This window comes from Lathyrus oleraceus, chromosome 2, assembly GCF_024323335.1.
Source record: "Lathyrus oleraceus cultivar Zhongwan6 chromosome 2, CAAS_Psat_ZW6_1.0, whole genome shotgun sequence".
Lineage (NCBI taxonomy): Eukaryota > Viridiplantae > Streptophyta > Magnoliopsida > Fabales > Fabaceae > Lathyrus > Lathyrus oleraceus.
Window position 1 is genome coordinate 1,653,450 of NC_066580.1, and position 12,845 is coordinate 1,666,294.

At 30.9% G+C, this 12,845-nt stretch overlaps 1 protein-coding gene across 1 annotated transcript; it reads left to right on the plus strand.

Moving 5' to 3' along the window:
- Window positions 1-4,336: 4,336 nt before the first annotated feature.
- LOC127117465 (chlorophyll a-b binding protein 3, chloroplastic) lies at window positions 4,337-6,128 on the plus strand. The gene is made up of 3 exons (NM_001427334.1): window positions 4,337-4,580; window positions 4,673-4,737; window positions 5,249-6,128. The coding sequence occupies exons 1-3, from the start codon at window positions 4,428-4,430 to the stop codon at window positions 5,862-5,864; spliced, it is 834 nt and encodes a 277-aa protein (NP_001414263.1). The 5' UTR covers window positions 4,337-4,427; the 3' UTR covers window positions 5,865-6,128.
- The last annotated feature ends 6,717 nt before the right edge of the window (window positions 6,129-12,845 follow it).

Genomic DNA, 12,845 nt, shown 5'->3' on the forward strand with positions numbered 1-12,845 from the left:
TCTGAGCGTTTCCTTTCCCTCTTTTGGGATAAATAACGCACGGTGGCGGCTCTGTTGTTTCTTTCTTTTCCCGCCGGTTTTTCGCGTAATGCGACAACCTTTACTCGTCTTTTTGATTTTGACAAAGGAGAATAAGTATACTCTCAGAGGGAGTAAGGTGTACTCTCTATTTACCTCAGGGGGAGTTTAATCACTCCAAATATATATGTTGTCATCAACAAAAAGGGGGGGCAATGTGAAACCTTGTTTTGCAGGTGCTATGCTTTTAACAAGGACATAAACTTTTGACGATGATAACTAATTTATTATGATAAGTCAATCATGAACAGTCAGGCGGATAAAGATGCAAACCTAATCGTTAGGATTTGATGGACTTGGATATCCGATGATGGCAGTCAAATGGGATGGAATCTAAAGCTTCATCTCAAGCTACTCAAGCAAGTTTCCATAAAAGAGAAGGCATCTGGAAAATGCTTTATCGTAAAACACATGGATAAAACACACAAAGGATTTATCGTAAAAGCACATGACTAAAACACACAGTCACTAAAATGTTTTTACCAAAGAAAATACCTTCAAAAATATCTTGAAGTTGTGCCAGATGAATTAGGAACTGTCAAAGTAGCTATAGGCGAAATTTTGACTTATCTAATCGATTGAGACTTTTGTCTAATCGATTAACTAAATTCAAAATTGAGTCACAAGAGATTAGGAGAACACTTTAATTACGTGCAACAACTATATATCTTTTGCTTCCTTTTTATTTTAAACTTACAATTGATTATATTTCAAATTTCTAATCGACTGTGAACATGTGTCAGTCGATTAGTTTGTCATAAAAGTCATTTAACTGAAATTCCTTTTTGATCCAACCTCTAGCCTATAAATAGAGGTGCTTTTTATCATTTCACTTCATTCATAAACGTGTTTTGACACACCTCTCTTGCTCTCTCTCTCTCTCTCTCTCTAAAGTTTTATTTAAGTTTCTCTCACTAATGTTTTATTCTTAACGCCTTTTGAGAAAAGTCCTTTTGTGAGTGAGGATATAATTGTAATGCTGGAAAGAGTAGAGTTGTAAATTCACCAAGTGAATATTTTGTATACACCTTTATTGAATATTATCCATTTAGGGATTTGTTTGGTTCGAAGTTAATCCATTTAAATGGTTTGGTTTAGGGATTATGTAATCAAACCCTAATTTAGGTTGGAGATCAGCCCATGATAAAATATCCAAGGTTCTTGGTCATCCCAGTATTAAAACTAATATAGGTTAAAGCTCATCTCGATATTTAAAGCTTCACATGTTCGAGATCATCCCGGTGTTAAAATCTCACAGGTTATTGTTTATCCCGTGTAAAACCAACGTTTAAGGTTCGCGAGCTCAACCTCTGTAAAAGTTTTCAAGGTTTAAGGAACTCGATGACTAACCTCTCCGAGATCCTTGTTTGTGGAGAAATGACTAATCATTTGGATTCACTATTTGGAAGAGAATAGTCAAACTGCCTTATTCTGAAGTATTATATTATTTGGTTAGAGGTAAACCATCATTTTCTTGTATAAGGGGGTTTGTGAGTCCTTCTTACTAAAAATTCTCAACGTTTATTGGATACTCCCAAGATCAATTCTCGGGGAGGGGAATAGGTTGTTTTGTTGTTTGACCGAACCTCTATATATCGTGGTGTTCATCTATTTCCTTTAACTCTTTTAAATTCCGTAGTTTATTTTCCACTTTTTATTTTCCGCTGCAAATTCTTTCAAAAATATTTTTAAACTTTGAACTTATTTCCCAAATATTTTCAAAACCCCGTTTTTCCAAACCACACAATTCACCTCCTCTTCTGTGTGAAGTCTGAAGTCAAACCAGAGTAAGCTTATGAGAGTGATAAACTCTGTAACTAAGGGTACTTCATGGTGAATTCAAAGTATCTTCTCAACCCTAAGGATGATTTCTTGCACATGACGCTAAGTAAAATTCTAAAAAAAACATAAGATAAGATTTACTTTTGGGTGGTTGTTCATTACACCCTTAACGGTTCTTCCAAATCCTATGAATTGTTTTTTTGAAATTGTCCTTCTTACCTCATATGAATTATATTATGTAGACACATCCTAAATACAATACACCATGTCATTTATTTGGAATGATTTTGACTCTAATAATTTTATATGTCTGGATTGTAACATTTAGACAAAATGTAATTCATATAGATTGTACAGTATGAGCCTTACATTTGTAATGGTATTCCATTAATCCTTTTACTCACGATCATATAACATATTCCCCTTAATCGCTCTAAAATATTATTTCATTGCTATTCAATAATTTCATTTGGTACCACAATTCAAATGTATTTCAAAATCAAAAACATCATAATCGTATTAAATTACATGTATTCTACATCTGTATCTCTTATCATTTAATCATAATCAATTTTTTTATCATTGAGAGAATTGTCGAGATAACATCATATGGAGTCTTCTGGATTGTAACTTTCTGACGTATTGAATGGTTGCTTGAATTCAGTTAATTTTGTTGGTTGTAGGCATGTCACACCTTAATGTAATAGACCAAACTAATACATAAGAGGATGGTTTGCAGAAAGATCCCTAACTTGATGTTGCACACGTTAATGTTATGAATGAATTTAGCACTAAACAAGAGTTTACGTTACACGATCATATGCTTAAATGAGTATATGCGAAAACTATCCAATTAAGTTTTGGAATAGTAATCAGAAGGTCAAATTTTGGTTCTAATATAAGGCGCTAGGATGAAATGCAAAAGAAGTGGTCAATATAAATAACATATGTGAAAGTTGAAATGCCATGACAATAGAACAAAGAAATACAAATGTCCTTTTAAGTTGCGCAAGTATCATAAGGCGAATAATATTTGAACATTTAGTTTGATTTGCAGTGTTCATAGTCATGGATTGAATCACAAGTTAGTTGATCATCAGATTGTCAGTCATTTAGTTTATAAAGTGAAAAAAATTGTTGGGAGGACAATGAACATGGTTGTGCCCAAAACATACTCACAAATTTGAAATGAAAAAAGATTCAAAATTATCTCAAATATTAAGGAAGTTTATAATATCCGTCATAGAAAACAATAACGTGATTATAGGTCTAAGAACTAAAATGCAATAATTATTAAAACACTTGATGACCATCTCTACCTTTCTAGGTATATAGTGTAAGAGGATAAAAAGTTTAATCTATATATATTATGGTCGCACCCTGGACCCATCAAGTTGCTTAAGACATTTTACATTGAATTGATAATTGATTCAATTTATAAAAGCAACCAATACATGCTTCATCTTCTTAAAATGATTGGAATTACTCCTACACATACGACTTATTCAGTTGTTTTTGGATTTTTAGAATGTGAAAAAGAGGATAATATTACATGTGTTTTAGAAATGTGTTGCAAAATATTATAAAACTCTGAAAATATACAAGATGTGATTGTCTTTGATCGCTGTACTTCATTGATAATTTATATTATGAAATTATTTTCTACATCCTATGGATACCATATAACAAAAAAGTGAGAAGTAAAATTAAAGGAATATCAAAAAAAAAAAAATCAAAAGTGAAAATGAAAAAAATGGTTAAACCTACTCAAATATTAAAATCAATAAATATAATATACTAAATTCTTCTACTCAATAATTAAATATGATAAAAATTATAAAAAATTAAAAAATAATTTCCACACTCTTAGTCTAAATCAATAGTTAAATATGATATTATAAAAAAAACAAATATTCAAACAACAATTTCAAAATAGTCTAAGTTGATTTATCATATCTAACCTACTATTAAAATTGTTTTCTTCAACTAACAAAATAAATTTACTAGTAAAATAATTTTAAAAAAAATCAATTTATTAATAATAAATGACTCTCCATATATATAAAATCAAAATTATTTCACAATTAATAAACAGAACTATTATTTTTTTTAAATGTAAATCCTAATAATTTTAAGAACTACATTTATTCTTTATTATCCAATAAGAATTATGCTTCAAATATTACACGTGGATGTAAAATAGAGAGTTACAAAAATATTAATGCCACACATTATCCACAACACAAGAGATCTATTGTACAATAGGTGTGTAAGATTACACTACAATTTTGCATACAACAAAATAAAATCTCTTATCCTATTCATCACACTACGTGTATAACCACGGTTGGATCATAAGATCACACTCTCATCCTTACTATATCACACCATTCAATATTCACCACAAGAATCTCCACGTTGCATGCATCTAGTGGCTTAAACTTGTTCATATCTTCTTTCCTTTGGCTTATTAGTTACTGCATTATCCATCATTCATTCTTAACCATCTACTACATTCTTGAAGAAGAAAAAAAACACTCTATTGGTGTAACAAAGAGGGAAAGAAAATGGCTACACAAGCTCTAGTGTCGTCATCATCTCTTACTTTTGCAGCTGAGGCTGTGAGACAGAGCTTTAGAGCAAGATCACTTCCTTCATCAGTTGGATGTTCTAGAAAAGGTTCCTTTCTTGTCAGGGCAGCTGCTACTCCTCCTGTCAAGGTCTCTCTTTCTCTCTCTCTCTCTCACTCAATTCAAGTATAGTTCGTTGTGCTTTGATTCAAACTAACTTTCTTTATCTTTTTGGTTTTCAGCAAGGTGGAGTTGATAGACCCTTGTGGTTTGCTTCAAAGCAAAGTCTTTCTTACTTGGATGGAAGGTAAATTATATAGTTTTAGAGAACTCATAGGAACTGTTTATGACATCTTGTTAAGAGCTACACATTAGATAATATAAGCTAGATAATATATGACGATTATATGTTTATAAGTGAGAGCAATTTTCGATTACAATATTAAGATGGTATATGAGTCTGGTTCAAGATCCGGTGGACCATCTATTATTAGGGTTTCTTCGTGTCCACGCCCCATATGTTCCCTCTGGTGGGTGGAGTGTGTTAAGAGTTTCCCGTCAAAAAATATATGGATTGATCCTATATTTATATAAGTGAGATGAGTTAGGTCAAATTCTAATTCTAATATCCGTTATTTTTCAATTTATTTTATCAAAGTTTTTTAAGATAGTTTATAAAAACAATATAAACTCTTAATTAAGATGTTTATCCACACATAACAAATGTGTATGATATTAAAAGTGGTTATATAATAGTAAAAGGTGTCTAATGTTCTTCTGACGGTTATGATTAACTGAGAGTATTATCACACTTGCAGCCTACCCGGTGACTACGGATTTGACCCTCTAGGACTATCGGATCCCGAAGGAACAGGAGGTTTCATTGAGCCAAGATGGCTAGCATATGGCGAGGTAATCAACGGTCGCTTCGCAATGTTGGGAGCAGTCGGGGCTATAGCACCCGAATATCTCGGGAAAGTCGGTTTGATCCCACAGGAAACAGCCCTCGCTTGGTTCCAAACGGGCGTGATCCCACCTGCAGGAACATACAACTACTGGGCAGACAATTACACACTCTTCGTCTTGGAAATGGCACTGATGGGATTCGCGGAACACAGAAGATTCCAAGATTGGGCCAAACCTGGTTCCATGGGAAAACAATACTTCCTAGGACTTGAAAAAGGTTTCGGAGGTTCTGGCAACCCTGCATACCCTGGCGGACCTTTCTTTAACCCTCTCGGTTTCGGTAAAGATGAGAAATCTTTGAAGGAGTTGAAGCTTAAGGAAGTGAAAAATGGAAGGTTAGCTATGTTGGCAATATTGGGATACTTCATTCAAGGTCTTGTTACAGGAGTTGGACCATACCAAAACTTGTTAGATCATGTGGCTGATCCTGTCAACAACAATGTCTTGACAAGTCTCAAGTTTCATTGAATGAATGTATTATATTATATAATATATATATATGTTGTTAATTACCTATATTCTTTTCTTTGCTCTTGGTTGTTGTAACACATTATTATTATCAAAAAAACTCAACCATGTTTTAGTTCATTCTCTTGTCTTTTGGGAGTGTGAACATGTTGTTTCATGTTGGAGCCTTGTAAGAAATGACATGTAAAAGAACTAGAAATATTTGGCATCTTTGTGTGTTATTTTCATTATAGGATGGAAGTAATTCTCATTATGTTCTTTGTACGTTTTCAATTTTTTTTTCTTTTAGCATTGGTTTTTCTATGTTTTTTAGTTATAGTTTCACGCCTTTTTCACTTTCAGGTTGTTTTTCTTTGATTGTGTATTAAACCTCTCTTGATGGGTCTTAGGCTATATATAGCCTTGTAAACTCAGACCTTAGAACTCTCTTTCACTTTTTACATTCTTTCACTTTTAGATTGGTTTACAATGTTTTTGCTCTTTATAGTTTCAACACTTTCAAGTCATGTAAAAGTTTCTATTGGAGTGTGTATTCAAGTTTTATACGGATTCTAGTTTAGTTGTCTTCTTATTAATTCAATTGCTTATCTCTTATGTTTATGCTTTTGTTTATGTTCTCATCTATAAACATGTTTGTTTTGATTTTCAAAATGTGTGAGTAGTTTTTATTAGGATTTAATACATGAGGAATATCCAAATGACAGAGCTCAGGTAGGTTCTTTAATTCTCTAATGAAATGTTAATATTGCTTGTTTTAGTTTTCTGTTTTTAATTCATATGTTTTTTTTTGGCCAAAAGTACATTCATATATATCAATCATATATTGAAAGTGTATCATTGATATTTGAATTAGAAAAATCTAAACAGTTATGTCTGAGGCAACAAAAATGTCTTAGGCTACGGAGAAAAAAATCCTAATTTTATTTGTCAAGCTTAAAGGATCTTTAAAAAATCCTAATTTCTACAGGTAGATTTCTTGTAATTAACATAAACTAGGAACCTATGTGAGCAAGTTTAAGACATAATTCATAGTCTTGAATCCCTTTTTTTCATTAATTATTTTAAAAATCAATAAAAAACCATTTCCAATTGAAAACAATCACACGGGAATAATAGAATTTGGTATTTCAAACGGTCTTTAATGGAACAATACATTTTATATTACTTCCATAGAAACCATGGTCCTCTCAAGTTTTCGACGTCATTGTCATGACCTAGTTTTAGATATTGAGTTCTCTTATTTCATAGTCTAGACTAAGACACCTTTTTTCTGTTTTCTTTTTCATTATCAGTTGAGTGCAAAAAATCTGAAGTCTTGGGAATATCGTTGAACCGATTGACAATATCAAATGCTTTTTACACTAAATGCATCAATTAAGACATCTCACCCACAAGAAAAAGGGGTGAGAATACATTCAAATAATAAACAGTGCATAATTATTCATGATAGGTTTATACGTCTACACAGTTATCCACATACTCAAAAAATACACCAAGTCATGTATTCACATCTCACCCACATCATAATTATCCAATCACAATCATACAATATAATGCAACAATGACTCGACTCATGCCAGTCGCGATCCCTACTCTGAACTAGACTCATAACTCAACTCTATATGCATGCGGTACCGACTTAATGTTTGGTTCTTCATATGAACCGAGTCCTAATCTCTGCGAACCCCGAGCACCCTCCCTAAGCTCCAAGCCCCCACTCAAGACTTAGGACAAGTCACTAGTCCCCACTTTGAACTAGCAAACATGCATACTTCACAGTAACAACATATATGATCTATGACACACATACATGCAGTACAACCCCATTTTGATTATACATAATCACTCGACAAAAATAGATGTAATACATCCTTACTCTGAGTGTAAAATAATATATATTCACTGCATCAATAGTAATTCATATCTCAAATTGTGCATCTCAATAACTCATGAACAAGTATGCACAATAATCTACACCACATCATACTTATAATTTCATCACACATATTCACAACATATACACTCCACTCAAACATGGCAATTCATCTCTAAAAGCACTACCATAATGTAGCTATGTGCATTATCTTTCTAACGCTTCGATCTGCGCTTCAATCCGAGTCCTGAAACTCAAGTTACGATAGTTTTAGTCGCAAACAACAACTTTGTACTGTCATGCTCGCCAGGCGAGAATAATAGCTCGCTGGGTGAAGTTCGTTGGACAAAGCTCGCCAGGCGAGATTGCTGAAGGTGTGAAAAATACAAGAAAGGGGGAGGGGGGTGAATTGGGTTTTAAAAATAAAAGTTTGTTACCAACTCAAGAACACCACTTAATAACAAAGAGATAAAAACACAAGTATTTTTATCCTGGTTCTCTTGAAACTCAAATCTACTCCAGTCCATCCGCCAATGTGATTTTGCCTTATATTCAACAACTTAATCCACTATAATCAACTGATTACAATAATCACAATGAATAACCTTATTTGTCTTCTCAAGGATCCGACTATACCCTAGTCTTCTTAAGGAATCACAAAGAACAACTTTCTTTGTCTTCTCAAGGATCCAACTATACTCTAGTCTTCTTAAGGAATCACAAAGAACAACTTTCTTTGTCTTCTCAAGGATCCGACTATACCCTAGTCTCCTTAAGGAATCAAACAAACAATTTGAATAATATTTTGTGTGTTACAAGTTGCTTCTACACAAACAAATTTTCGCAAATGACAAACAAATACTTAAAGAAAAGTTATGTATAAAAAATGATTGCTTTTCACAAAGAAATAGACTTGTCAAATATTGCAGCGCTTCAGCATTCTTGTTTTTCTTCAAGTCTCCAAGTCCCACTTATATAGCATAAGAAGAAGACCATTGGAGGAAAAAATGGGGAAACCAAATAGAGCGGTTGTTTATGTTGGATGGTGAAAGGAGTGATACTGCATACTATCCTTCACCCATAAATTCAGTGGCAGGTGTGATGCATAGTACGTCATTTTCCCACGATATCAGGTAGTGGAAATAATATTTGATTTGTACTATATATTATTTAATCACGTATTCATTTGATCTTATCTTCAAGTTCATTAGATTCTGATAAAAATTGATGAAGCATGAAATGAAGAAACATATAACTGGATTTAGAAACTTCAGAATCCTCAATCAGAACCTTGACAACGTCAGTAGTCTGACTTGAGATCTTCAACATCTTTAGAATCTTCAAACTCTTCAGTCAGAACCTTGATAATCTCAACGTTTGGCTTGAGATCTTTAGCTAAGTAACAAAACTTCAGAAGTTTTCCATTCTTCAGAAGCTTGATGATCAGGGTCACGTCCAGAAGTACAAACCAAAAGAACGTTGCATCAATAACATAACGTCTCCTCAAAAGCTTCTCATGAGTTAATCAACACAGAAGCAGAAAGGTCATTGTAGCAACAACTTGAACATCTTTTAGAACTTCTCATGATTGGCACATACGCGAAATTTGGAATGCAATGTACAAAAACTGATGATGTTGCACGTCATATACTCATAATCGGAAATGACTGTTAAAGCTATACAATAACAAACCATTAGGGTACCAAAATTGTTCTCACACAAGTACAACATTGTTATTATTAAAACTCAAGATATAGATGCAAAACTAAATCTTGTTCTAACACTTGCTGGGCGAGGTCTTCCAGACCTACAACACCAGAAACATGATTTTTACATTGGATAACCCCCAAACCTTCCCCAATTCAATCCCAAACATACTTAAATGTCTAGAAACTTGCATCACACGAATACCACACAAATAGCATGTTAATTACAATTAATCTAACATGTTATTACAATGATTTAACTCAAAAATCCGAAATTTGTTCATGCTTAAAAAACCCCAATTTCATAACAAAACTCATGTTTATAAACACATAGCAAACAAAGCAATTACCCCAAATACAATACACGAATTTGCAAGGAATCATAATGTCACACTGTAAATTTTACCATAAATTTTTCACTTGCATCAGCATAGCATGATCATGGCATTTGATCATGCAATCTATCAGTCAAAAACATTCATTAGGGGTTTAGTAAAAAGTCAGGAGCTCTGACACTTTACCTGATCTTAACGACATTCATTCATTCATATGTGGATTGAGGAATCAAGAGTTTTTCTTAGTCTCAGCACATCATCCATTACATCAGTCCTCAGAGGTCCATATGGATGGCAGTCAAGAGTCCTGTCATCTTCTGAATCTTTGTAAAGCATCATTGTCATCTATGATTGTGAATTAAAAGTAAATTGTCCAAGAGTTGACTTTTTATTGTTAGTTTCATATTCATGTTTCCTCTGCATCATTGTCATTCACCAACATATTTTGGATTGAAGGTCAGAAGTTAAGGATTGACTCTATTCATTTTTTGGTGTTGAAGATCATTTGCATTGTCCTTCATTTGCATAAATTTTAAGTTCTCACTAATATATTGAAAATAAATCAAAAGTTCAAGAGTTGACTTTTGACTTTGACCCTTTATTAGTTGATGACTTTTTCTTTCAAGTTCAATTTACTTTTTTATATTTATTCTAATGTTTTATAAATGCTTGAATAAAATTATTTTGGTTGTATTCTAGTTTTTATGAATATTTGAATAAAACAAAATTGGAATTAATTTGAAAGGAAAATTAGATTGCATTGCATTTCACACAAAGACTAATAAGATACTTGTGCAACCGCACGGGTAAATTTGTTTGATACGACATATAATTTATTGAGACATATATAAATTTAAAATGAATTATTTAATTATAAAATGAATAATAATTATATAAACTCAACTCTATTAAATAGCTATACAAAAAATGACACATGAGATAGAGAAAGAAAAAAAAAGAAGAAATTTTTGCATTTGAAAATAAAAATTGTGTCTCTCAAATAAAGATAATTGTTGATTAAAATAAAATAGATATTGTGTTGGGAATGTCCCTTAAATGAAAAGTTAGTTATATACACGAGTATTATTCAATTTGATATAAATTATTAGTTTTTAAAATTTAAAAAATATTACTTAATATTTTTAGTGATAATAAACAATTAGAATTGATTAAATACGTTGTAAAAAAATTAAGCTCACACTTATATATAAATATATAAATGTAAACTTAACAATATAAAATAAAAATAGTCTTTATGATAAAAAATTATTAAAATTTTAAAAGATAATTTTTTTTTAAATATTAGTAAATACTTATTTATCAATTTTCAATCTACCAAAAAAAAATTAAAGTCATTGAAATGATGTATGAATAAATTAAATACTTAAAATAATTTTGACAAAAGACAAAATATATTTTTATTAATGATATTCTCAATTAACTAATAAATATAGTTAATCTTTGAATTCATTAGGATATATATTATTTTTATTTTATACTAAAATATCTTTGAAGTCATTAGGATATATATTGTTTTTATTTGATAATGACGTATTAGTTTTATTGAAAATAATAATATTGGTTTATAACACTTTAATGTATACAAAGTTATGCAATCAATTCATTCTTTAATAGTTTTTGTATTTAAATATTTAATAAAATTAATATTATTAATTAATTCTTAATTTATTATGAATACAACCAAATTTTTACATTTTTATTTATCATTAATCTCATTAATTCTTATTGATTATTAATCTCATATTAATTGTTATTTATCATGAGAGAAAAAAAAGTTGATACAGACTGGCATGTGTCTATACTAAATATACTTATTTATTTTAATTTTCAATTTAGTATTTTTTTTATATAAGAAGAAGAGAGACGTGCAGAAATGTGAGATGACATGCAATATATTAAAAAAAAAATTAACTATATAAAAAGTACGTTGTGATAATATTAAGAGAAGTGAAAACACTAATTCCTTAAGATAAAACAATAATTATAAACTATAATTCTTGCAAATTAAAAGAGAATAAGAATAAGAGGGAAAATTGTTAATTTTATATGCAATAGAAAACTATCCATTCAACCGTAAAAGACAAACAACATTTTAGTTCAACCAATATCATCTGAATGGATAGGTTGTTGAGAGTGGCAAGCATTTTCTGGCATAATCAAAATAAGTTGTCTAAACTTCTTTTAAAAAACCCGTTAAAAATTTCCATAGAAATACTTCGTAATAATTTGTCTAATCTTAACAAATATTACAATCACGAAATATTTCTACACTTAAACTCACACTTAAAAAAAATCCAACTTTTATGGGAACATTTTATAACAACAAATGTCTCTACAATCTTAGCGACATCCATGTTTGATGTCATATTTGAAATAAAACTAAGTTATATATTTAAAGATGTGATCATAAGATACATGACGATCTAGGAAAACCACAAAATTATATATTTATCTTTGTTTTTTTACATCATTATTTGTCTTGTTTGTTAATAAATATTATGCTGACTTGTGGGTGGGTCTTCAAGGGGAATCTTAGTCATCATGCGATGGTCCTTAATTTTATGTCAAAATTGATATTATGAAACTGGTGACATGGTTTGGTGAGTGAGATGCAGGGGTCACAGCAACAACGTTCATAATATATAAGTTTGAGCACTTTTATTTGATCAGAATCACGGTTCAAAGTTGCCTAAAGAACAATGGTGTAGAGTAAAATTATTTATGATTTTAAAAATAAGAACTAAAGATGAATATGTGAATGTCCTTGTTAAGTGTTTATTAAGAATTAAACTAATACTAAGAAGAATAACATGTAATGTGGCTAATGAAAAATCTACATTATGTCATCAACAAAGAAATTTACTTTGTAATATATGTGATTCAATTGAGTAGTCCAACCCTTAGGAATGTCATTGAGAAAACGTTGAAGATGAAAAATGTTAAGTATACAGATTATGAATCATATTAACAATATGATTAAAGTTGATTTTAAGAAGATTATTGTTTTTGTTTTTGTTTTTGATTGGTTACATCTGGTAAAATAATA

What these genes read in the sequence shown, in the direction of transcription:
- LOC127117465 (NM_001427334.1), top strand. Translation starts at nt 4,428, where the DNA reads ATGGCTACACAAGCTCTAGTGTCGTCATCATCTCTTACTTTTGCAGCT. An exon ending in CTGCTACTCCTCCTGTCAAG is followed by an intron (nt 4,581 to 4,672) that starts GTCTCTCTTTCT and finishes TTTGGTTTTCAG; the next exon opens with CAAGGTGGAGTTGATAGACC. An exon ending in CTTTCTTACTTGGATGGAAG is followed by an intron (nt 4,738 to 5,248) that starts GTAAATTATATA and finishes TCACACTTGCAG; the next exon opens with CCTACCCGGTGACTACGGAT.